Raw genomic sequence first — 25,678 nt, 5'->3', positions numbered from 1 at the left:
AGGGTAAAATGTGGGCCAACAAGGACGGCGGCCATAATTAAATAACCGCGGCTTTATTCTGACTGAATCCACTGTGCCAGCTGTGACGTGCGATACAAACACTTCTGGTGGCGCTTTAGGTGAAGCCCAGTAGTGTTATGACCAGACTTAGCGCCCCCTATAGGCTGCAACGTCCATTTCCAACCAAGAAAACAGCATTATCGAATGGAATGAACAATAGACTACAATGATGGATGTCGTGACAATACCGTTAACTTATAATAATCACTTTACAAAATGAGTACATCTTACAAATCTATTTATTTAAAAAAACATAATTCATCATACTCATTGCGATAAAATGATCAAATGAAAAGACACTGGGGAAGCTTTGCCGTGACGTGTTCAGTGGTGCGTCTCAATGCTTTAAGAGATAAAAGCCCAGAGCTCTATTATTCACCTGTGAGCTCATGTACGTGTGTTAGTGATAGTGGTAAAAACCTATATTGAATATTTCCACAGCACTAACACAGAGTGGGCTGGGTTCATGGACACCTACTGGAAGTTTCTGTCACCATCAATCAAACCAAAACACACATCATCAATATTTCACAAAATAGTCAGAGGAATAAGCTCTAACGTCCAAACAGCAGCACCGATCGAAGGTTTGTTCTGGTATCCAATGTGGACGTCAGATTTCTTCCCTTTTGAGTTGATTCAGATCAAATATTGGTTTAAAATAAAGAAAAAAAGTTTAACCATACAGTCTCATATTGCTCATAAAGTTCTGATAGTTGCTTAAAACACCTTGTAAAACTATTTCAAATACATAAAACAAAGCTCTGTCCCAGCCCAGCCGGCCCGGCAGGTCATATTACTGAACTAACAGGTTTAATTGGATCCTGCTGAGTTTGAACACAAACTTCCTCACGTTGTGTGTTTTTACTGGAACTGTGGGTGTGTGTGTGTGTGTGTGGTCAAACACGATACACCAGTCACCACAAGTTCATTCACTTGCCATTAAAACACTCGTGCAAGATTTCAAACACGATTTCTTTCAATTTTACCTGTTAAGTGCACTGTAATAAAAGAAAAGAAAAGAATAAGGTAGAGATAAAACATCTTCATTTATTTGAAAAAGGGGGCGCAGCTCGTTTTGAGCGTCGAAATCTCTGAAACCACTTACAAAGGAACATTTTGAAAACATGTGCTTGTTTGCAGGCATTGGGTCGGGCACATGTTTAGCTTAGCACAAAAACATGTAAAACAGAGGGGACCTGCTAGTCGAGGTGCGTAAAACATCAGAGTCTCATTGATGTTTGTTGTAGAAAAATGGGCGGAGAAAAAGTAGGTAATTCAAAGTTGTCTCTGCATGGTTCTCATCACGGTAAGTAAATTAGGAGGTTATATATATCGTAAATGTGACTTATTATTGCTGTACGGAATTTGTTAAAACTGTACATGAACAAAAATGTTAACAACAGTTAGTGATTTCAAATCCTCCAACTATTTCGGGGGGAAAATATTTTTTTCCATCTGCCACAACAAATAGTTATACCACTGCCAATTGTCAGTTTTACATTTCGGTTTGTCTCTGTTTTTCCAACACATTCTCAGAACCAGATTGGCCCCTTGCTCCTGTTCTCGGTCTTTATGCTAAGCTAAGCAAACCAGACTCCGGGTGGAAAGGTCTTCAGAAAAAATTTATTTAAAAAAAGCAAATAAGCATATTTCTCAAAATGCGTCACCAGTTCTTTTAAAAGCCTCAAGATTTTCCTGCTCAAAAAGTTTCTGGCTCCGCCCACACTCTCGTTACACCAGTCGCGTCTTGATCAGGGGGAGTGACAGCTGGGTTTAAAGATCTGGATGTGGGACGCTTTGATGTCATCAAAACGAGACCCTGCAAAAGGGCTCGTGTTGCTCACGACTGACATCATTCCGCCTTGAAAAAAAACAAAACAGTACATGCAACTCTTTGTCTCGCATACTGTAACACAGCGCTCACACACGGTGTACGAAAACACACACAAGACTCAGGCAAAGATAACAGCTGGATACACTTCCGAATACCTATAAAAGAAGAGTGCTTGTTGTCGCCACTTTAAGCAGCTGTTCAAGTGTTGATCTGGCAAAAGATGAACCAAGCACACGTCGGTTTGTTCACATGTTGGCACCACGTACAGTATTTCTCACACACAACACACACTAACTGCATATCTCCTTGTAAAGCTTAAAAATGTCTCTTGATTTAAAATCTCTTAATTTTCAAAAAACTAGAGGTGAGAATAAAGGTTTATCTTGTCCCTTGGTTAAGGTAGGAATACTCTGGGGTGGGAGTTCTAGTGCAATGCCTCTCATGTGGGGAGAATACGTGGAGCACTTTTGTTTTGTTGGACGTCTGCCGCCCGGACGAAGGCGACGCTCAAACCGCGACCTCGTCCGGGGCACAGAAATAAGGCTCGGGCTGCCTAAAACATCAGCCTCCGCGAATACAAAATAACTTCAGCCATGTGATTGAAACCCGTGCAGACACAAAGTCCAAACAAACAGGTGAAATGAAACGCCACCTCCGTCTCTCCAACGCCCAGCTTCCCAAATTCAACAGGGTACGCTGGCGTGCCTCTGAGATCCGATAACAGGATCAGGAAGACACTTTGCAGGAAGCCATGGCGTTAGAGGAAATCAAAAAAAGGAAAGCATGTCGTCCAGCCTGAGTGCTCCACTTGTAATCCCTAGTGGTTACAGAGGCAGCAGATGTGTAAGTGGTCCTTTATTCCCAAGTGGCAGTGATGTCTCAAAAGTCTCCTGTCCCTCCAAACTGCGGACAAGTCTCCAAGGCTACTTCCTCGGCGGTCCTTGTAAAAAATAAAAGCAAACAGTCCCCTGGTCCTCCACTGCAGAGCTAATAAATCCAGAGCACCTCAGGTACACTCCCGTTTCCGAAGCGGTACGCCGTTTTACTCCCAACGTCCGTCGCCCGGAAACAGCTTCGTGTCCCAGAAATCGTCTACGGGCGTGTGTCTGTTGAGTGTGTGGTGCTTCCTGTGAGCGCTGCTGCAGTGTGAGGGCGCGGGGGAAACTGTTTGTCAGTCCATCTCCAGGTCCATCAGTTTGTTACGCGAGCGTGGAGTGTGCGTGGTGTTGCGGCAACAGCAATGGGCGCAAACCAGACCCAGGACCAGAGAGAAGAGGCCCACACCTACAGAAACACAACAAAGTTAAAACGAAGCCATGTTCCCTCTACTAGGAGCGTTACGGTGGCCAAGCAAATCATCCACTAGAGGGCAGTGCAGAGGCGAAGGTGGAGGAGGTTGTGATAATGTTCCTCTTGGTAAAGTAACTCGTTAAAGAGTTAGGCCATTTTGAAATTTCTTCCTCATGTCCTATGATGGTTTCTCTTGAACTATTGGCTACACTCCCCCCCCCCCACGATTTCCTGTGGTACTGCCCGTCCGTTTCCGTATATAATATCTAACGTGAGCTTAAATTTGCTTAATTTTCTCCAGAACCTCACCTGCACTGCGACTGAACCCTTGTCTCTTCTCTGGCTGCCTCCTCATTGCTACTGGGATGAAACTTTTAGGGACCGACTCAAAAATAAATCCTTAAAATGACTGACTCATGCTAAAAGCTGCATTCAGACGAGGGACGGACATTTCTTGTTGAATGTCCCCCAGCCAGAAAAAGCAGTATCAGTTCCCTTTAAAAAAAATATCCGATCGTTTTTTTTTTCCCCGGCTATAAAAAGACTGATCAAATTCAAATTCTTGCAGCTGTCAGACTCGTGTCCCGAATAACAGCACAGTCAGCGAGTGAAGTGCAGAGCGGCACAAAAGAAGAGTTACTCCGGTCCATCAGTCAGCAGTTTCAGCGGAGATGTCCACGCTGACGGCGAGCATCAGCGAGCAGTTCCATCCTGTCCCCGTGACTTTGGGGCAGGTGCCACACTCCTCTGAACAGCTGCTGCATTTAAACTACGCTTCAAACTCAACATTTGACTTTTAAAACTAAAGAAAAACTCCACATTTCAACAGATATGAAGCAGAAGTTGATAAATTGTGCGGCTGTTTTCATGACGTTTGCAGACAATCATCTACAGTAAATACAGCATTGGAAGAAAGACACTTCTTCAGAGCTGATTTATTCTCAGCGGTCGACTGGACAGATGTTGAATCCGACTTGTCAGCGCTATTTAAGGACTTTGGCAGAATCAGAGATCAAGATATTGCTCTTGAGGAATGTCCTGATTTAAGTTTTGTTTCATTCCCCTGTCTGTCTGTCTGCCTGTTTGCTTGTTCGACAGCAGGATTACGCAAAAAACTACGCAAAGGATTTCATTGTGTATAAATTCGGGCGTGGATCCGGAGAAAGGGGCGGATGCAGGAACTTTTTTTTATCACTGTCTTTAACATTGCGAGATAATAATCAAACAAAGGATGTGTAACATTACCTATTGAAGCTGATGCACCGTATAGAAGAGGTAACTGTAGAGAGTCCCACACTAAAGAAGAAGCAGACAGAAATAAAGTTTAGCATTTTCAACTTTTTTATGGTATTAGTGTGGCCATGGTGTGAATTGCACGCTCGCTCCTCACCAGCGAACTGGACCGTGAGGAAGACTCGGGAAGACGTCAGCTCTCCGGCTTGAGTCCAGGCTCCCGTGGAGGCCGACAGGTACCAGGGCGTGGCCACGCAGTAATACTCACCGCTGTCACTGGAGAACACAAGACACACACAAACACATGTTCAGACGCCGCAGTGCAACTATGATGTGGGATAAACACTCCCGCCCACAGGGACCACAACATGTTTACCCATAAACACACTCACTCACCCGTCCTGAGTGCCGAAGATGTTCATCAGGTAGGTGTGCGTGTCCCTGCGCTCTATGGCAACTTCGCTGGAGGAGTTGCGCTCCTCCGTCTTCACGATGCCGAAGCGGTCGACGCTGGCCACCTGGGTCGTCGTCTGTCCACCGCGCAGCCTGGTGAAGAACCAACGCACTTCGTACGCCAGGTCGTCTGAAAGACACGAGCGGCATTCATCAAAAAACAGCACACAGCTCCAACTATCCTTAAAATAAGTGTTTATATGTTTCAGTCATGTTGAATTAGATAAATATGTGTGAAGAAGACATTTTGGAAGATTGTCTCATCCTGCTTTTGCAGCATATTCTGCACCACAGTGAAATGTGAGCACGGATGTCACTCTGTCGGGGGTGTGCTGCTTCAAAACAGGTGAAAGAAAAGACATTTAGACCCCGTTCAGACTCCACCTGCGATCCAATCTGGTCTAAATGAACCCAAAATGCAGCCTGAGATCTGTTTCACTTGAGCGCTCCCCTTCAGTAGCATCACTTGTAAAGGAAGTAGCATGTTATCACTCCTATAATTCAAGGCATTTCCTCTTTAGCCAATCGGCACAGAGAAAAAGAGGCTTGCGCGCTTGTGCCGACTTCTATTCGTGCAGGATGACGTCAGCCCTGAAGAGGCAGCGTTTCTCCAGGAAGCTGGAGGACGTGTTTATTCCAACCTTTCATCTGCATCAGCTTTCATTCAGAGTTACCTATGACATTATGGAAACTGGGGAGGAGAGCGTGTTATTTTTGGATGTGCAACGCAGCCCTAATTTCACTATGGTAACTACAGGAGAGAAGAGGAAAATAAGGAGGATCAGTCCGAACCTACAGAACAACTCCATTAAACGCTGGACATGTGTCACAAAAAGAAAGATGTAGTGACGACAAAAGAAATAAAACAGGGACCCGAGAGTTTGTGATAATAGATGTAATCTTTGGAGAAGGGGCGAGCGAGCTAATTATTTCCAAGAGAAAGACGTGTAGAGAGAAAGAGAGACAGAGACAGGAGGCAAGAGAGACAGAGAAGCACAAACTAGTCATTAGTCTGTCAGGGAGAGAGTACGAACACACACACACACACACACACACACACACACACACACACACACACACACAAAACCCCATGGAGCCTTAGTCATCCTCTGTCATTTCAGAGACAAATAGAGAATACACATGAAAAAAAAAAAGAAAGGAACATTTGGGAACGACAATGCTGGAGAAAAAAAATAAAAAGAAGAGACAAATGGTGATGGAAAACAATTATGGAGGGAGATAAAAAAAACAAAAAAGGAGAGTGAGAGATGGAGAGATGGAGAGATGAGGAGGAGGAGGAGGAGGAGGAGGAGGAGGAGGAGGAGGAGGGAGGGAGAATGGAGCGAGCATAATGAAGAGAACGAGTGAGGAGAAGAGTGAACGCACCCAGAGCAGAGTAATGAATCACATCTCAATTTCTCTCCCCCCTCTTCACTAATGGTTTTAATATCCAAGTGCTACATCATTAAAAATCAGTAGTAGTACAACAGCAGCAGCAGCAATAATAATAACTTAGGCCTCTGATTCAGTTTCAGGTCCCATGGTCCTAATCTTCGAAGCCCCTCAGTCTTCACATTTACAGCACGGTCACAAATACGTAATCGCTGGCTGAATGTGGGGATGGGACGGAAATCTGTGTGAGATCTGTGTGAGATCTGTGTGAGATCTGTGTGAGATCTGTGTCAGTTGAGGTTGGACGAGCGGTTTTTGGATCGTGAGAAAATGTGCAGTGAAGGACAGAGGAGGATGCTGGCTTTGTTTTGGGCGAGGAGGAGGAGGAGGAGGAGGACGTGCCACTAACAGCTAAGTGGGGATCAACCACACAAACGTTGTTGCTATTGGCTGAGGCTGTGACGTCGACGGGCAAAGTTCACCAACCGAGTCGCTGCCTAATAAACGTGAGGACCAATCAGCTAACAGCCCTCACCTGTGCTGATTGATCCTCTGTGGTGCAGGTGCTCTCCCAGCCCCCCCACCTCCACAATGGCCTAATAATAACTTCAATCTAAACCAAATATTATAATATATATATATATATATAAATACTTTACATGATGTACAGGTATACATACAAAATTAGCATCTAACCATCAATTTACTGTGCGACATTCATTAATATTACTGTACTTTAATTATCCTTTAATTCTGTATTCGATTACACAGAAAACTTCCTTCCAAACTGAATGAAGGACAAAACTTAAGTTTCTAAACTGCTCTTGCAGATTTCAGTGATGATTATTTCCATTTGATGCATAATTTAGAATAACAGATAGAAACACGGTCAATACGCAGTAATCCAATTAAAGCGACAGCAGTAAATTTGCAAATTCATTCTTGTCCGGCCCGCTGAGATTTCTCTGTAAAGTCTAAATCCTTCACTTCCTGTTAGTGGAAGAAGTGGACACGCAGACGCAATTATGGCAAATCAGCTGCACCGCTTCTCAATTAGCTGGAAGGATTGGGTGTCGTCTGGTGGGGCTGGGAGAAGTCGACTAGACTGAGCGTCCAGGGGAAAAGTTTAAGATCGCAGCTTTAAACGCGACTTCAAATATTTCCGTTTGTTTAAAATGGCATCTGCCTTTTAGACATGTTGCTTGAATTAGTTAAAAATCAGTATTTTATATTTTCAGTGCACAAATTCAATATCTAATACAGTATTTGTTATTTAAATTAATGACTTTTAAACCTACAATACCTTAAATAAATCCCTGTAATAATGGTAAATTTGTATATATTTCTATTGGGAGGTAAAATCTGAATTCAAATTACTTTTATCATAGTAATTATTTTAAAATTAGACACCAGATTTGCACAATAAAGAAAATAAATAAGTGTCAAAGACATAAAACGTCCTCTCACTTTGTAAAATCGGACAAAAGTGACGTGATGCCGGTGATGCAGATGCATTAGGACAGAGTAGACTGGTGGGTGGGCGGGGGCATTTTTACTTGCAGTAGCCGAGCGCTCCATCCAGCCAACGAGGAGGAAACAGGAGGTGACACTAAGGGAGGGTGAACTGGCCGGCTGACCGACCACACACACACACACACACTCACTCACTCCAGACTCGCTGACCAGAATCAACTGATGAGCAAAGTTCTGACAGTGAGGGAGCGATGAGTTAGCCGTTAACCTCCTGAGGAAAACCCACACGGCTCCTCAGTGCAACATTAAGACGCCATCTCTGCAGGGAGCAGCGCTTCTCACACTCCAGCTGCAGCGATTCACCCAAAACCGAGCACAGAACTAATAATGAAACAATCGTCAAGTTTTAAGTTGCTTTTTCCTCATTTCTCATCAGTTTTGGGGCAATAAAATAAATTGGTGACATCACTTTGGGCTCTTGGAAACTGTAATAGATATTATTTTTGACGATTAAAAGCTCAAATCGGTTTAATCAAAATGCTCCAAGCTGTTTTCTCCTCCACCATATTGTCCACACATGAGGCTTTCCCCCGCAGTAAGTCTATCCTCCACTGAGACCCTCGGCGCAGGCGGAGCGAAACAGAGCGAGGACCCCTCAACATACCTGACCCGTCCGCTACTCAGGGCTCCCATCTGCACATGCTTCAGTTTAGGAAAAACAAGTCGAGTTCCTGTTTATCTAAAGTGGAGGACGGCTTTGGTACTTTACTCTAATGCAAACACAAACATGAAAATATCCTGTGGCAATGTTGTTGGAACATTTTTAAACATATCGCTGAAAAGATGCAAGAAACCTGAGACGTAACGGGACCAGACAAGTTGAAAACCATCCATCACAGTTTGCAGCCGGACGCCCTGCTTCAGCTGTGACCTGTTGTGCAATGAGGGATCGTCAGCGACACTTCATGAGTGACAACTTCAAATTTCACCTCCTATTGAAGTGGATTCTTTGGATAAACTCTTGGTTTGTTTGCTGGCCTGAATGTTGCAGGTCAAATAGGAAACCCGGCTGTTTTAAACCAAATTCATCCTTTAAATAGATTTTATTCTCGACTTTACATTACGAGAAGTGCATTCCATAAAAGAAATTACATTATTCTAATGACAACACATTTTATTATATTTACTTGAACAGAGAGGACGGGATTTATGAAACTACTTTAAATCCTTTCCATAATCGCCATGACTACATTCTTCTATAATCACATCATTTACAAAACTGCCTCGCTGACAGTGAAAAGACACTGTGACGGCCCGATAACACCAGGTTAGAGTCTGACACCGCCGTTAATGATCAAAGAGACATTTTGCATAATTCCGCGGGACTGACACGTGAACTCCGCTTGCTTGTTTCTGCCACGACGCCAGCATTTCGAGGAACGGAGATATAATTAGAAAGCCTCTGCTTCCTCGCAGTTAGCCTCCATCCCTCGCTGTCTTTGTTCTTGACGAGGGAGCGGACAGAGAGGGATGGGGAGTGAGGGGGGGGGGATTTGAGATACTTAGCAAGTGAGGAGATTATTGTGTTTATCGCACAGCCACGGGAGGCACTTGAACGCATCTCAAACCGTATCTTCGGAGAGCATGCCGTATCACCAGAGACACCGTCGCCCTCCCTCGTGGGAGTATCTGATCCGTCACCGGCGGGCTGACTCACACTTGCCCACAGCTGTTGCTCTGCTGAACGTAGACATGCAGCCGCCCTCCCCCCAAAAAGGACCTCTCTACCCCCCGTGTACGACCCCATGAACTCGCTGACTCCCACCCAACAGTCACCTCATAAGCTACAGGCTCTGTGTGCACTGTGCAGCTAAACCAGGATCCATAGAGAAGTGTGCGTGTTGCTCCAGACGTGTGATCGTTGCTTTGTCGTTTTCTCCAATTCAGAATGTCATTGCATTTAGAGGATGAATGTGTGATTATCTGTCCACAACAAGTAATCACTGCTACACAATGTGACATCCAGCATAAGGCCTCAGTGAGTCTTTTCTCATTTTTTCCAATCACCACATCTCGCGTGTGGAAATGTGTGTCTATTCGTACAAGACCACATAAACACACAAATATCACGAGAGACGCAGTTGGGGCGCGGCCTGTGACGGAAGGTTCTTCACCTCGCCGTTGTGTTTGGCTTTTCCAGAACAGCTATAAACACGTCCGCCGTTAGACGTGATCAGTTAAACATACTGAACTCTTAACCCAACCCCACGGCAAATCAAGCAATGTCCACACGATGTGATGCAGCCTGTGTGAGAGGCCTCGTCTCGGTGATCCTCAGAAATGTTAACACTAACAAATACATTTTAAAGCAACATTGTTCCTGGTATGCTGGTATGAGGATGCAGCTCTATGCTCCAGAGCTTTTAACCGTTTTTTCATTGTTGACATGAGAAAAATATAGAATATTAACCTTGTACATAAAATTTGAACGGCAGAGTTACGGCAAAGCGTCTGTGTTAAGTGAAAATCAGCTGTCAAAAGTTTCCGGCGGCCGTAATGAGTCGGCTCATTAATGGAAGACAACACCAGCTTCACCACTGTGTCAGCCTCATGACTAACAACGCAGGTTTAGGCGCGGCAGCTTCAATGAGCGGGAGCGGCGGGTTGGTGGAGGTGGCGGTGGCGCTACATTGTGGTGATTGGATGGCAGCGGAGGAACTACAGTGCATCTCTAATAGAATATCTGGCTCCTGTCTGAGCTACTAAAACTAAAATGGCTGTCTGTGGAAATGAAGACGGTCTGATTGGATTTCTCTGGATTAATCCCTGGAGGAGAGTCCAAGGCGTTGAAGTGCCTGAAACACACACACACACAATTACCACCAGTGCTTCTAATGAAAGTGTGTGTGTGTGTGTTCTCTGCTCCATAAAGCACAGCACAGCACTAGTAGAGTGGAATACTAAACACTATAAAAACACTTATCAAGTCGCGCAGAAACAAAGCAACTGGGAAGCAAAGTTTCCCTCGTTACTCGCCGCGCTGCTTAATACGACCTCTGGTAAATAAATGCAAATGTTACTGGAGATGTGTCATGTTCTGGTTGCAGATTCACGAGGGCAGATTTTAGCAGGTAATTACAAACATTTTAAAAGATATCCGATTTTAAATCTTTAAAAAAGCAGAGAGAAATCCATTTGTATGGGTTGTATGTTAAATGCAGTTATTTTTTATCTATCTACTATTATAGTTTCATATCAAAAATGTGTAGTCCCAAAAATTTTTATTATTGGTAAAAATTATTGAAAATATCGTGACCTTAAAACATCACAGGAGCGAGTCGGCAGCCGGCGTCCATCTTGAACGCACCTATTATCACCACCTCCTTTTGTTTGTTGACAGGTAACCTCGTCTCTGTGCTGCCCTCTAGAGGACGTATTGCTTATAACCATGCCAACATAAAGGACGTACTTACGTATCTTTTCATACGGAAAGGAAGCAAAAATGTACCTTTATTACCTGAACAAATCTTATCCCCCTAAAATCCTCAATTTCTTTCGGATTCCTTTAAAGCTGCATCTTCGCTCCCATTCTCATTTAACTGAAGACCTAATGGAGTGAAAATGATGGCGCCGCTCTGCCTTTCTATCTGCTCAACATTTTCAATTTGTGTTTTACTGTCACCCCGTCCTTTCCTCTCCTCTTTCTCTCACCTTCCTGCTTATACACCACTCCCCCGTATCCGTCTTTCAGTTGGGATGGCAACCGTTCGCTTTACTTATTCACAACAGGATAAACATCCCGAGCAGTTCAGATTTATAGTGAACCTGAGAAGAAGAGGTACTTGAGGCTGTCATCTGGAGGCCACTGAATATTCAAAAATGATTGTTTTTGACAACAAATGAATAAATAACTAGTGAATAAGTTCCCTGAAACTTTTAACTGAATGTTTATTTCATGCATCCAAGTTCGTTTGGAATGAAACAAGGACAGAAAGTGTTTTTTCCCACTATAACTCAAATATGGACATTTTCCTGCTTAGTCCTTCAGATGTAAAAAGGCAAACTCATCTGCGTGCAATTTTCTAGAGTTAAAGTCTGCAAACAATTCAGATTATAGAGTCATATATAATTGTCATATAATTATATATTAGTAATCAGTTTTACGTCAGAATTGCTACAATGTGCTGTAAATGTTCAAAAATTACCGATACATTTATAGTAATTTGTATTATTAATCAAAGGTCGACAGTATCTGGACAGAATCAACCAAGTCATCACTGTAATTAAACATTAATCGTACAAGTAACCGTCAGGAATTTGACCACGTCATACTGTGAAACCGGTAATCGCGTCATCTATGGAATGTGTGACAAAAAGCTACAAATGAAAGGTGTGTAGTTCACACACACACACACACACACACACACACACACACACACACACACACACACACACACACACACACACACACACACACACACACACACACACACACACACACACACACACACACACACACACACACACACACACACACACACACGAGAGACTAGTGTACACATGTTCAGAAACCCTGCTGGTATTTCTCCCAGAAAAACAGGGTGCATTTTGGGAAGAATTCCTGAGTCACGTCTTGGATCTAGACTCCCAGTACTGGTGCAGCTCTGAAGCCACAAAACAAAACACCTCAATCAATGTTGTGTTTACTAAAGCAGCTTTGATTGATTTAACTCGTGTGGAGCCAATATCAAATAACTGTCAAATGACAAGTTCTGCCTGCATCTTCATATCCCAACATCTGCAGCTGATTTTCAGGCATGATAGCTGACAAGGAAGTGAAGCAATTACCGGTCACATTTTAGTGAGGTGCTCACCTGCTCCTTTAAAAGCACAGGAGCAGGTGATTAACACCTGGCAAACATAAATCTTATGGTAAATATAACGATACGTCCGTCTCTCTCCTGTTTTGGCTCCTCTACCGCTCATTCCCTCCTCGGTCTCTCTTCAGCCCCCTCTCTCCCCTCCGCACTCACCAAATTACCCAGCTGTCTTTCCAAGGCCGACAGGCAGCCGTTAATTAGCCAATCTCACGCTCCGTTAGCCAGCCGCGGAGACAGAACGAGGTAGGGGAAGAATAGTTGGCGAATAGATGGAGAGAAGTGGGAGTGAGGGAAGTGGAGGGAGCGAAAACCAGATTGTTAAAGTGGAAAGAGGAGTGAATGGAGGAGGCAGTAAATGGGGGAAGAGTGGCTGGAGAACGGCGTGCAGCGTTTTCCTGAAAAGAGCGACGAGAGAGGAGGGAAAAAAGAGCGAATTGTACCGAGGAGGATGAGGAAGAGTAGCTGAAGAGGGGAGAGAGGGATGAAAGGAGGTTGGAGAGCGAAGAAGATGAAGTGGTGAGGTGATGACAGAAAGTGACTCACTTCATTAACTGTTTCTGGGGAATTAACAGCGAGCTATATTCAAAATGAACTCACTTGTTGCAACATAATCAGGTTAAAATCTCCACTCAAACTGAAATGAATTGCACAGGACGCCATGATTGCACAGCCTCTATTAGCACAAAGGAATGAATGATATTACTGGGAAAAAAAACCAAGCGTCTCCAGGGGTGTGTGCGGCTCTAAGAATAGAAAATCAGCAGCAAGTTGTTTGCTAAAACGTGTAAAACCCAAGGAAATATGAAACAAGACACTGGTCAGACAGGGGGTGGCGACTGGGTAGAGCAGCACGTTTCCCATTGCCGCATGCCAACACTATGGTCCGAACGTTTTTACCATCCACACAGTCAGACCTCATAGCTTCAGCTGCTGTTGTTTCATGCATTGCAGCTCTCTTAAGCTTGTGTACCTGTCACTCAGCATCTGTTGCACGTGAGGGTGACCTTCGTGCATGTGCACCCCCGTTACTGCTATAGATTGAACGAATTCTGTGGGAAACGCTGAGGTCTTGCAAAAGGAAAAGCTCTGGAGCAACTGACTCGGACATTTGTGTCCTCACATACAGCAGCTCTGGAAAATGATCAGAAAAATGTGTGGACTTCTGTGCACGTCTGAACGCAGCTCATGTGAATCTCTACTTTAGAGATTGTTGTTCCTTTACACGGAATCAAGATGGAATCTTGCCTCACGGTTTCCTTTTCCTGTTTGGCTGATGCATTCTTTGGAGGCTAAAAGGAAAAAAACATGTATATGTGTGCGTGTGTGTGTGTTTGTGTGTTTGTGAGCCAGTGGGGAACAAAGCTTTATTTCCTCGCTGCAGGAGCTGAATGGTGCGCTGTTATTTTAACAAGAGAATTTCAGAGCAGCGACAGAAAAAAACACACACACACCAATGCATTGAAAAGCCCCAAACTGTCAGTTTCAGCTTCAAAAGAGAGAGAGACAAATATCTGTAACGGTGATGTCATCCCTCCACCACTGATTTTTCAAGTGTGCAGCGTCGCACTAACACACACTTCCATGACTGCAATAACATGCCAGTCATTCCAGGGGTAATGAACGCTGTGCGTCTGCACGCCGCAGCACGCTCAAACAACAGCGAGGCAAAATGTAACACAGGGTCAAGAAAATAGCGACAACATCACATGTGTTCAAATTATATTTACTCACTTATTTTGCTAAATGACAACACTGATCCAGTTAACGTCGAGGACGGCTCTTGACATCAACTCTTCATTAACCAAGGTGCTGCAGACTTGACATATTTTTCCCACATTCACTTCCGGCGTGAACGAAGTGACGACAGGAGAAACAATTAATGTGAACTGAAAGCAACAAATCTCATGTGAGCCTCTGTCGACCAGCTGCTGCCCGAGGGTAGCGATGTGTCAAACTGCGAAGTGCGACTTAGACGTTAACGAGATTCAATGTCTCGTTTGCAACCAACAATATGCAAATGTCGCATCAGCTCGTTCTAGTGACGGACGGTCGGACGAGCTCAGCCAATGACCCCGTGACCGATATGACTGGGCCTCAGTGTTAGTGAGGAACAAACCATGGTAATAGTTAGTGACACAATTAGACAAACTCGTTCGGTGGCTCGGCTCAGCTCTGGTAGCGTGAGGAGGTCGGACAAGGAGCTCAGAGTAGAGCCGCTGCTCCTTCACGTCGATAGGCGCCAGTTGAGGTGGTTCGGGCGATTTATCACGATGCCTCCTGGCTGTCTTCCATAAGTGGTTTATCAGGCACACTCAACCGGGAGGAGACCCAGGGGTAGACCCAGAACTCGCTGGGGGGGGGGGAACACACACACGACACTACACATCCCATCTGGCCTGGGAACGCATCAGAATCCCATAGGAAGAGATGGATGTTTGGAATAACCCTGCCTAGCCTCTGATTTATCTCAGACATTTCAGTCACTGTCCCCCACAGCGTCATATAGGTTCCATACAGGCAGTCGCTTTGGAAATGCTCCTTGTACCACAGCTGCAGTCGCTTGTAGGTCACACACATAAACACACTGTATTTACCTGTGGGTCAACGGCATCGCTAATAAAAGGCTAAAGCAGCAGCCTGACTAAGAAGAGAGGAATAATGAGGCATATTTTATGTGCGAGTGTGTTTCGCCCATCATAAATACAAGCTGCAACAGGAGAGCACACACACACACACACACACACACACACACACACACACACACACACACACACACACACACACACACACACACACACACACACACACACACACACACACACACACACACACACACACACACACACACACACACACACACACACAATTCCTGAAGCTGCCTTATTGTGTCAGAACAATGAGCTACAAAAGGTGAAGTAGGAGGCAATCTACCACTTATTTATACACACACAGAATGTAAGAATACATGAAGGGACAAAGGTGTGGAATATGCTGTTACACCCAACAAAAGTCTCTGTGTGTGTGTGTGTGTTCTAAGTGCCCCAGAGGAAGTGAAGTTTTGGCCGTTGGCCGACACGTCAGCGCCGCACCTTTGTTGACACGTCACTCGATACCAGTTTGCTAATTGGTCTATTAACCTGCTGTCGTCGTTCACACTCGTGACACTGTCGCTCTCTGTGCACGGCCTTGTCTGAGAAACTGAATATCTAAATCGCTCTGCGCCGCCGAGCTCCACCGTTGTACAGAAAAACAACAACTGTTAAATACACATCAGCACTGTTGCAGTGGGTGACCCGTTCCCTCACATGTATCATAAACACGAGCTCCGCGGTTCATTTGAAGTCAGTCCCACATTAACCATCCTGCTGCAGTCACCTACTCTTAAGGAAATTCACTGAGCTTACTTTAAAAACCAAACTGTATATATGTGAGCCGTTTTAACAGATTTACAAGACAGACAAACAAACTCTGTTAAGGATATTTGTTGATAAAGAAACATTTAAAACCCGGCAGCCTTTTCCTTCACATGTGTATTTATAGACCTTATAATTAATTCTATGTCAAGCAACACATTTCTAGAGAAAAAAACTAAACAACAACAATAAAACCAAATGCCTCAGATTGTATTGACAATGTGCCTCTGGGCACAAATGCATAAGAGGGTCCCACCAACCCCCCGCCCTGTTCCTCTGTTGGCTCTTTGCAGGTAAACCGCTGAACCCTATTGGATGAAACCGCAGCAGAACTAACATTAAGAGAGACAATCTAAATCCTGCAAGATTGGTTTTTCCTCAACAGAAATTAAAACATCATAAAATAACATGAAAAAGCATCAAAGCAAACACGCGATGCAGGTTTTACTGTCCAGCTGGCAAACACATGTAATACACTGCAGTCAGTGTGCAGCTGTGTTAAGTACACAATGAACCAAACCCTGTGCTCCTACGCACTTCAGATACTCAAAAGTTGTTGCAATAGTCTCAGATTGAGATGAATGAGGAAATGAGATAACAGTTTGGTTCCTAAGGTTAGTTCCTTAAAATGTCATTGTTCCCGAGTTTAATGACAATAAAGATCTTTGGTTCCATAGTTCCTGGAACGTTTGGTTTGAAAAAAACGTCCCCAGGTAAAACGTGGTGTGCACAGTATGCAAGGCATCAGTTTTGAAGGGCGTCGTGTTTTCCTACGTTCATTTATTTCTGGTCTTTTTCAGCATCGGACTGGTACTCGTTATCGTAACCTATAGTTTCAGGACACCTGTAACTATAGGTTGGAATATAAAACTTACACAACTTCTATAAACAATGTGTTCGGTGCTAAAAATAACAATAATCACACAATATATTCATGAATTGCTTCTGTCTTTTCTTCCTTCCTGTAGTGAGCATGTTCATGCGGAACTCTGCTCTCAGCTGTGATACTGAGGGTGTGGGGGGGGGGTTTCTTCCCATGGTGCAGCTGTCTGTGCGCACACGCTCCACAACCTCCAACGCACCAATCCCTGCAGCGTTTCACTGTTAAGTGTTTATGTATGGGCATACATTACAGGCAGGCATGCATATGTACACAAGCGCACTGCTGCGAAGACACAGGTGCAAAGAAATGTGCTCGCATATGTCCGAACACTGCAGGAGACGGTGTTCCACTCTGCATGTGTTTGCACAATTATTTCCAAATAACCACACACACACACACACACACACACACACACACACACACACACACACACACACACACACACACACACACACACACACACACACACACACACACACACACACACACACACACACACACACACACACACAATGAGGGAGGACGTCTGCAATGTGCCTTATCTGCTCCCTATGTGGACGAAAGGTTGAAAACACATGTTGGACGGTAAAAGAAAGATGCACAGAGAGGAAAAGGAGGGAAAGAAATGGTGACAGATGGAGAGAGGGCGGTGTTGAGCGACGTCATGCGACACGTTTGAGTTAAAGGGTATGGAGCGACGAGGAAGAGGAGGAGGGAGGACAGAAGATGGATGGGTGTTTGCATAGTGGGGTGGGGGGTTGAGAGAGGGAAGAATAGATTAATGGAGAGAAGAGGGGAGGAGAGGTCGAGTTACACTGCAAATATATATATTTTTTTAAAAGGCAGGCAACATTTTTTTAACTCTAAATCTAAAATGATCCATTGTTGGTTTAAAAATATTGATTAGTGCAGCTTTAAGTATATTTAGCTGCTAATAGTTAAGCAACATTTTCAAAGAAGGAATTTTTATTACTCAGGGGTGTTTAAATTTACCTGCAGTGAAAATAATCATGTTTTTTAACCTGTTATTTCTACATTAATCTAATTAGAAGCAACCGCGATCTGAGAATAATACGGTTTAGAATGGAAGCGTTACTATTCTCACAATTCTCGCAAAATGTATCACCAGTGTTTCCAGTGGCAAACACACACAGTTAAGAAAACAAAAGCATTTACAGTAGTCGTGTGTGTGTGTGTGTGTGTGTGTGTGTGTGTGTGTGTGTGTGTGTGTGTGTGTGTGTGTGTGTGTGTGTGTGTGTGTGTGTGTGTGTGTGTGTGTTAACAAGAGCATGAGTGAGACAAAGCATATTTTTCATCTGTACAACTATTTGAAATGCAGGAGTCACATCATTCTTATTAGCAGCGCGGCTGACAGGTTGGCAGGTGCAGAACAAGTACAAAGAGTGTGTGTGAGAGTGTGTATTAGTGTGTGTGTGTGTGTGTGTGTGTAGCTACATTTACATTTTGTGTGTAAAAGAAAATGAAAAGTTCAGACAACACAAGAGAAAGACAGACAGTGAGTGATTGTGATTTGTAGTGTAACATCTCTGTGTTGTCTACCTCTGTGTGTGTGTGTGTGCGTGTACTGTACTTTGTGTCGCACCGGTCTTTGGTGAGGATCCAGAGACGCTGAGCGAGCACTCCATCTTGGCTGTTCTCGACGGATAAACACTGGTGTCGTCTGATTGGATGGCGATGGTGAAGGACGGGCCTGCAACAGAAGCACATGAGCTGAAATCAGCTTTATTCCACAAACACATTGGACGCAGGCAGCAAACATCAGAGAAACTGAGTGAGATGAGAAGGACTCGTTTAAACACAGGCCGCTTTTCAACCTGCGCACACTGTAATTCTGCTTTCATGTCCCCGAGGAGCGCTGGATGTGGATGTGAGCTTCCAGGGAGAAAAGAGTTCTCGAGCTTTCAGATGGCAAACGCTGCTTTAAAGTCGCGACGTGTGATTCGATGTGATGTGTGGACGTCAACAAAGAGAAACCAGCTGTGGTGTCGATATAAATAGATTAAAGAACGCGAGCTGGTAACACGTTCACATACAGTCAGCGGTTACGGAGAAGTTTATCAATAAGATATGTGTGGTCCGCAGTATAGCTCATAAAACCTGCCTCCTCCGCGTTAGCAGAATGGACAAGGACCCAAATGAGGTAGTTCTCGTCACACTGATGTTTATTTTCCGGTAAGATTAACCACACGTGAAGCCACGAGGAATGTTTTATTCGCCCCTTCGCTCGCTTTTTGGCGATCATGGAAGTCAAGCAAGAATGTAGCTTCTCTCTCATGCAGAAGTCATAGTGTTAGCAAACCAGCCTGGGATGCTACTAAAAAGCTCCTCATATTGTTCTCTCGTCTGTAAAACATGAAATGAACAAATTGATGACATCAAGTCAGTTTGTTTAAGGGTGTAAAAGTCGCCGCAGCCATGTTATTGTGGTTTCCTGTGTGTGGATAGTTTCTCTGGTAACATTTAAGTTGTTCTGACAGTTTTATTCCCCGGCCAAGAACGCCGCATTACTCACACTGTCATGTGCGAGCAAAGCGCTGTAAAATGCACGTGCTCGTAAACGGCATGCGGACGGATATAAAACATGCTCGTTCGGCCTCGGCCTCTCGGCGAGCTGTAAGTGAGTCAATCAGTCAAACAGGAGCATTCAAGAAACACTTTAGAGGGTTCAGTCTCCAAATGAGTCACGCAGCCGATATTTACATCTGGGCTGCTGCGGCCCGGAAGGTAGAGCCGGACGTCCACTGATCAGAGGGTTGTGGGTTTTTCCCAGACTCCCTCAGCGTGTATGACGAAGTGTCCTTGGGCAAGACACTGAAGCCTAACTTGCCCACGAGTACGGACAGAATATCCATATTTGTACCTTACGTTGAGCATTAATGAGCCTTTAAGCAATTTGAAAGCTAGAAAACCACTTTATAAATTCAGTCTATTAACAAATATCCATAGTTGCTTCTTAGAGGGAACATTTATTTACTTTGAGGGGTTTTTTTAATCGTCACCAGCATGTTTAGAAACTAATTTATTTCTGTTCTCTTCACTTTCTACAACTAGAGTTGTTTCTTTTAAGTCTCCGACCATTACAGGACCATGTTTACTGTAAACTGCTGCGAGCGTCCTGCAGCACCCCCTCCCCAAACAACTTCAGGATGTTTAGGGACGTAAAGTCCGTGAAGATCACTTTAAACCCGTCGACTGCTGTACTTCACGTCACTGAAGAATAACGTCTTAAATAGTGTCTTTAATTTCAGTGTTTGAAACCACTTCCAAAGCTGCGTTGTCTCATTAGTCTCAACGATGAGCGATGCAGAATTCATTAACTCCTACAATAAATACTCAAACTGCATCATTGCTCCATTTCAAAGGCTGAAGATAAATGAAGTGAATGAAATGACTTTTCTTTTACAATGTGGGTCTTTTGTTTGGTTATTGTTCTGATATTTATGCACCAATTTCAGCACTGAATCTGTCCCGTCTGCTTAATTATGTAAACCAGTTACTTGGAAATGAAAATTTAAAGAGAAAACACTGTACATCTACAGCTGAGTGCAGCTCGGACTGCAATTTTTGGTCCGACACGTGCAGCATGAAAAATCAAGTAGATAGCCCAGGGGAACGTAACCGGACCCGAATAGAATTTAAAAATTCCGTGCAACCCCGGCCCGGCCCGTCTGGACCCATCGGGAATCCTCACTCAGTCAAATCCGAAGGTGGCCAAGTCAAATTATTTGGATTACACCTCCAGCTTTTGTCATTTTCAACTAAGTGGTTTAGATTATATGACAGAACTATGGACTTTAAAATCAGATCCAGGTTGTAAAAAATACAGAATTTAACTTTTTTACATATTTATCAATGGCTCGATTTAAATCCCGGTTGATGAGGTTGCATTTTTCCCGCGGCTACACCATATGTATGTTGCTGTTCTACCGTTAAAAAAAAAATCACTTAAACACTTAATTATTTAACAGTAAATGTACCGGTGAGACTTTGCATTTCCACATATGTCCTCGCAGAAGATCCCCGTACAGGCTGCAACACCACAACACGTCTGAAACATTCAAGATACAGCTGGAACCTTGGGAGGCATGCCAGTTGCCAGCGTGCATGTGCTCGAAACACACACACACACACACACACACACACACACACAGCTTCTGTCCCCTAAGGCAAGCATAAGGGGTTCTTGCAAAAACTGCCCAGCTTGAAGCTTTAACGCTGTCAGAGAGTGTGTGTGTGTGTGTGTGTGTGTAGGGGTATTGCACTGTGTGGGGTCAACTCAAAATGTTAGACTTGGACACACACACACACACACGCACGCACGCACGCACGCACGCACGCAAGCAAGCAGAGAGAGAAAAGAAAAGCAGCGGTGCAGATCTCTGCAGCTGGCTGATTGGCCAAAGGGCTTCACTTTGAAGATGTCCCAGAGAAGGAGGGAGGGAGGGAGGGAGACAGTGGGGGTGAGAGAGAGTGAAAGGATGGCGGAGAGAACGGGGGAGGAAAAAAACAGCAAGCGAGAGAGACGGCGAAAGAGGAAGTTATGCTCAAGGGCTCCTGTCCTCCCCAGAGAAAGACAGATCGTCTTCAGCCTCCTCGCTGCCGTCTTTCCTTCTCACTGCACCGTCCTTGTATGTGAAAATGCAAACGTCCGAGTCAGTTGCTCTTTCAGCCAGCGCCCCCGCCAAGTCAAATGTCAGAATAAAAGTTGAAGAAAGCAAATATCTCAGGATGAAAAAGAGGAGCCATACACATAAAATGTCCATCTGATATTATTTGAGATTTAAAAGCGATATGATAAAAGTGAGAATGTGTTAATTAGGGAACTTTATAAGGTGCTGGTGTGTGTGTGTGTGTGTGTGTCTGTTTCCAGTCTTTATGCTAAGCTAACAAGCTCCAAGTTCGTTATTGGTCTTCTCTTTAATCAGATTTGTTGATGAGGTTCCTCATGTTTCCTTCCTTCTTTCACATCTCCCTCCTTAAATTGTCTCTTCTTCCTCTTTTCTACCTTTCGTACCCCCCTCCTCCTTCCACATCGCCGCTGCCCCTCGCTTTCTCTTCCTCCTCGTTGTCACCTCCCTCCTCTTCCTCCGCTTCCCGTCTGACGCTCCTTGTTTTTCCTTCTCCTGTCTCGCACTTCCCAGTCAGATCAAAGTAAGTTAAGTAGGCCAGTGGCTGTGGTGGGCGTTAAAGGGCTTAAGGTGTGTTTGTGTACATGCATCTTTATCTTTGAGCGTTATTAGGGAATTTATGTTGCTTATCATTAACTGTGTGTGGGTGGAGGATGTGAGTGTATGTGTGAACAGAAGTGCTAAATATTTCTATTTATAGACGTTTACTCCAGGATTTCCAGGGTAATTGCAGGGACTTAACACATATTTAGTCGCCAGTATTTGCTCAGAAGAAATGATTTGAATTAGTAAAACGGCTTTAAATTAATCATGAATCCCGCCGCAGTGTTAGAAAGTAGTTCCTCAATATTTGGTCTTTTGTCATGCTCTTTGTGCAAAGCCTGATTTCAGGAAAACTCATTAAACGAAACCAACGGCATTAAAAACAAGTGAGAGGAAACTTCAGTGGTGAAGTAAAGAGACATTTAGAAACACTAATACAGCTCAGTGACAATATTTAACTTTGACATAAAGGGAGTAAAGTGGGCAACAAAAGGTTCTTTAAGTGGTTTTTCCGTTTTAAATTCACATGTGGAGGTTTACTTTGAAGCATTACCCATGAGCCTCTGCAGTCACGACAAAAGACCAGAAAAACGTGCGCGGACCCACCATTTTCTTGGAAGTCGATCCTGACTTTGTTCGACTCGGCGCTCGTAGCTTTGGTCCAAGTTTGTCCCGGCTGCTGTTTCGTCCACGCTGTGATGTCACACCAGTAGAAACCTCTGTCGGACAGCTGGACACCAGCGAGGCGAAAGCGGAACTCTGCCGGGCCGGACTTCGCCAGAACTAAACTGTCTCTGAGTGGACAGAAGAGAGATGTAAGCAGACACCAGTACATTGTTAAAATGTGAATGTATAGATTGTTGTAGGTATATACCTCCTGTTGGGGTCTGTGGCTCCTCCGTGCTGCACCACATTATCGGGGCTGAGAGTCATGATGGTTCTCACGTTGCCCTCCAGGCTCTCCTGCGATTGGATGAGCACCGAGTAGCCGGCCTCCCCGAGGTTCTCAGTGGTCACGGTGCAGCTCATCTCGAAGGTAGCCCCTCCCACTGAGGCTTCACGGACACGTTTGGCCACGACGTTCAGAGACGGACCTGAAAACACAACCGGCCCGTCGATTAATCGGCGAAAACGACTTTGACAAGGACATCATTCATCCCACCGCGGTGTCAGGAGGTGAGGAAATCCCCGACAGGCTGACAGGAAGTGATAGGCGATTACACTGATTCAAACAGGCTCACATACACGGAGAGCAATAGAGTTACATCATGGCTCAATTAACTGAGGGCAGCAAGTTCAGCGTGTGCGACTGAAATAGAGACATGTTTGTGTGCGTGTTGTGAAAAAGACAACGAGAGGTCTGTTGTTGTGAGGAGGGATTTTTCCTGTGAAGTCTGGAAACCACATCTAGACATTAGAGCTTATTCATAAAATGTAACAGCGGGGTTGCTCTGACTGGTTGGAGTTTAAAAAAAAAAAAATCATAAATGTGAGTTAATGCTTAATTCCTTTTTTTTTTTATCTCTCCCACAAGTGACTCGTTAAATCGCAGAATACGACCTTGAGTAGCAGGTTGCATGTTACGTGCAGAGACAAGGAACGATTAGAGAGAAACAAAAGTAAAAGTTGAAGAAGTCCATTATGCATTAATAAACTAGAGCCTGTGTAGTTTGTTGTAATGTTTAGTACAAATCGTGTTATTAGAAATTCATCAATCTACCATGCTTTTCTGATTTGCGTTGAATTCTTATGTGTGTATTTGATTTTTTGGTTCTTCCTTACGTTTGGTATCCCATTGTACAGTCACCGGCGAGCTCTTGTGCTCCGTGATCTTCACCATATCACCCTGGCTGCTGGCGCTCCACGCAGACACGGTGCAGGAATACTGGCCCATGTCGATCTCCTGCAAAGCAAAAGTGAAAACTAGTCAGTCATAGACGTCACAGAGTTGCTGGTTTCACTGTTAGAAGATAGGATTATGTTTATTCCCATTAAACTGTCAAATATCGGTAAATATTGAAATCACAAATGTTTCTGTCTGCCACTCTTCGTTTGAGTTTTCCCACCTGAGTGCGGAGGATTCGCAGTTTGAACGTGTTCGGCTGGACTCTGGTCAGAGACATGGCGCCGCTCTTCAGCCGGTCGGAGTACATGGCCCCCGGCAGCAGGTTGCCACTTCCGTCCAGGGAGCCGATGTGATGCGAGGTCTTGGCATCACCCCCTACTCCTGCAGGAGATCGGACAGATGAAAGAGTCTAAAAATGTTTCATGGCAATTCTATTAAAGATTTAGAAAACCAGCTGAGGTAAAAAAAAAAAAAAGTACCTGGAAGCGCGGTGTGTTCCCAGGTGATGCCCAGTCGGCCTCCCAGGGGTACGTGGGTAATGTTGGTGACGAGGCAAGCCAGCTCTGTGGGTTCAGCTGTCACCTGGGGGTTCACGGCCGGTTCAAGGGTCAGCGTGTAGCTCGGCTCTGGGAAGAAACAACAAGAGAGATGGAAACTTACTATTTTTCATTATGCAGTTTAAACTTTTAGAAATGACTCGCATCCGAACGGGATCTTAGACACTTTACACAGAATCACCAGACGAATCCACAGTGAATCCTGCTTTTTCCTTTCAGTGGTTCAGTCCTTAAATAGAGCTGTGTGACAGAGCCAGGCCACAAAAATAGACCTGAAATAACACTGTTAACAGTGTGAGATGAGGTGTGCGTCAGTGTTAATAGGGTGTGTGTGTGTGTGCGCGCGCGAGTGTGTACAGTAGGTGGGGAGGCAGGTTCTCTCAGTTAGACATCCAGATTGCACCTTTACACATCAATAAACAGGAAACACACACAAAAGATTACCACTTGCCTAACAGTGAGGCATCTGAGCCACACACACACACATATAAAAGCAGTTACTGGTGTGTTATTAGTGTGTCGACGTGCCAGTACCTGCCACCGACCAACACACACCCAGATTAAACGCTATACATACAAAGTGTGTGCATGAGTGTGTGTTTGGCAAAGGACGGGTTTCTGCGTGATGTCAGCTGGACGTCACAGACACACACTGACTCATGCACCGTCACCATCTGCTGTGACACACACACACACACACACACACACACACACACACACACACACACACACACACACACACACACACACACACACACACACACACACACACACACACACACACACACACACACACACACACACGATAGGAATGTGTGAAGGTTTCCTGACAAATAGCCACGTGCCTCTTTCTGTCCCTCGAGAGAGAGAGTAACCAGTCCTTGCTCACGTTCAGCTGCTCCGATGCTATACAACATATAAAGACATATACTGGAAGTGACTGATGTAGGTGATCTAGGTTTTGAAAGTGGTGAATCCTTACAGAGCAGCTAATAAATGTAGGAACAAGTCACAGAAGATACAGTGATCAAACCAAACCTTCACCAAGGAGGTTATGTTTTCGTTTTAAATCATTTTCCTGAAACTAGCTGGAAGGACGGGACATGGGCCAAGGAAGAGAATTTTTGGGCTTTGAGCCGGAGAAATAGTTTATGGATTTTGGTGAAGAAAGA

The 25,678-nt window shown here is 44.5% G+C and overlaps 1 protein-coding gene across 2 annotated transcripts in view; it reads right to left on the bottom strand.

Moving 5' to 3' along the window:
* Positions 1-281: 281 nt before the first annotated feature.
* The window catches only part of ptgfrnb (prostaglandin F2 receptor inhibitor b), a 46,057-nt gene continuing 20,660 nt past the window's right edge, over positions 282-25,678 (bottom strand). Inside the window, exons 6-15 of one of the 2 annotated variants that reach the window (XM_035150071.2) lie at positions 24,429-24,575; positions 24,170-24,330; positions 23,886-24,006; positions 22,978-23,197; positions 22,710-22,897; positions 18,503-18,622; positions 4,814-5,000; positions 4,575-4,693; positions 4,430-4,480; positions 282-3,178 (exon numbers count right to left, since the gene is read on the bottom strand). In XM_035150071.2, coding sequence (XP_035005962.2) covers positions 3,066-3,178; positions 4,430-4,480; positions 4,575-4,693; positions 4,814-5,000; positions 18,503-18,622; positions 22,710-22,897; positions 22,978-23,197; positions 23,886-24,006; positions 24,170-24,330; positions 24,429-24,575 — 1,427 coding nt within the window. In that variant the 3' untranslated portion in view covers positions 282-3,065. The remainder of the gene's footprint in view (positions 3,179-4,429; positions 4,481-4,574; positions 4,694-4,813; positions 5,001-18,502; positions 18,623-22,709; positions 22,898-22,977; positions 23,198-23,885; positions 24,007-24,169; positions 24,331-24,428; positions 24,576-25,678) is intronic. The other variant, XM_035150072.2, reaches the window with a different exon arrangement.

The sequence above is a fragment of the Hippoglossus stenolepis genome, chromosome 24 (genome assembly GCF_022539355.2).
Source record: "Hippoglossus stenolepis isolate QCI-W04-F060 chromosome 24, HSTE1.2, whole genome shotgun sequence".
Taxonomy (NCBI): Eukaryota; Metazoa; Chordata; class Actinopteri; order Pleuronectiformes; family Pleuronectidae; genus Hippoglossus; species Hippoglossus stenolepis.
This window is presented reverse-complemented; position numbering and strand designations above follow the sequence as displayed.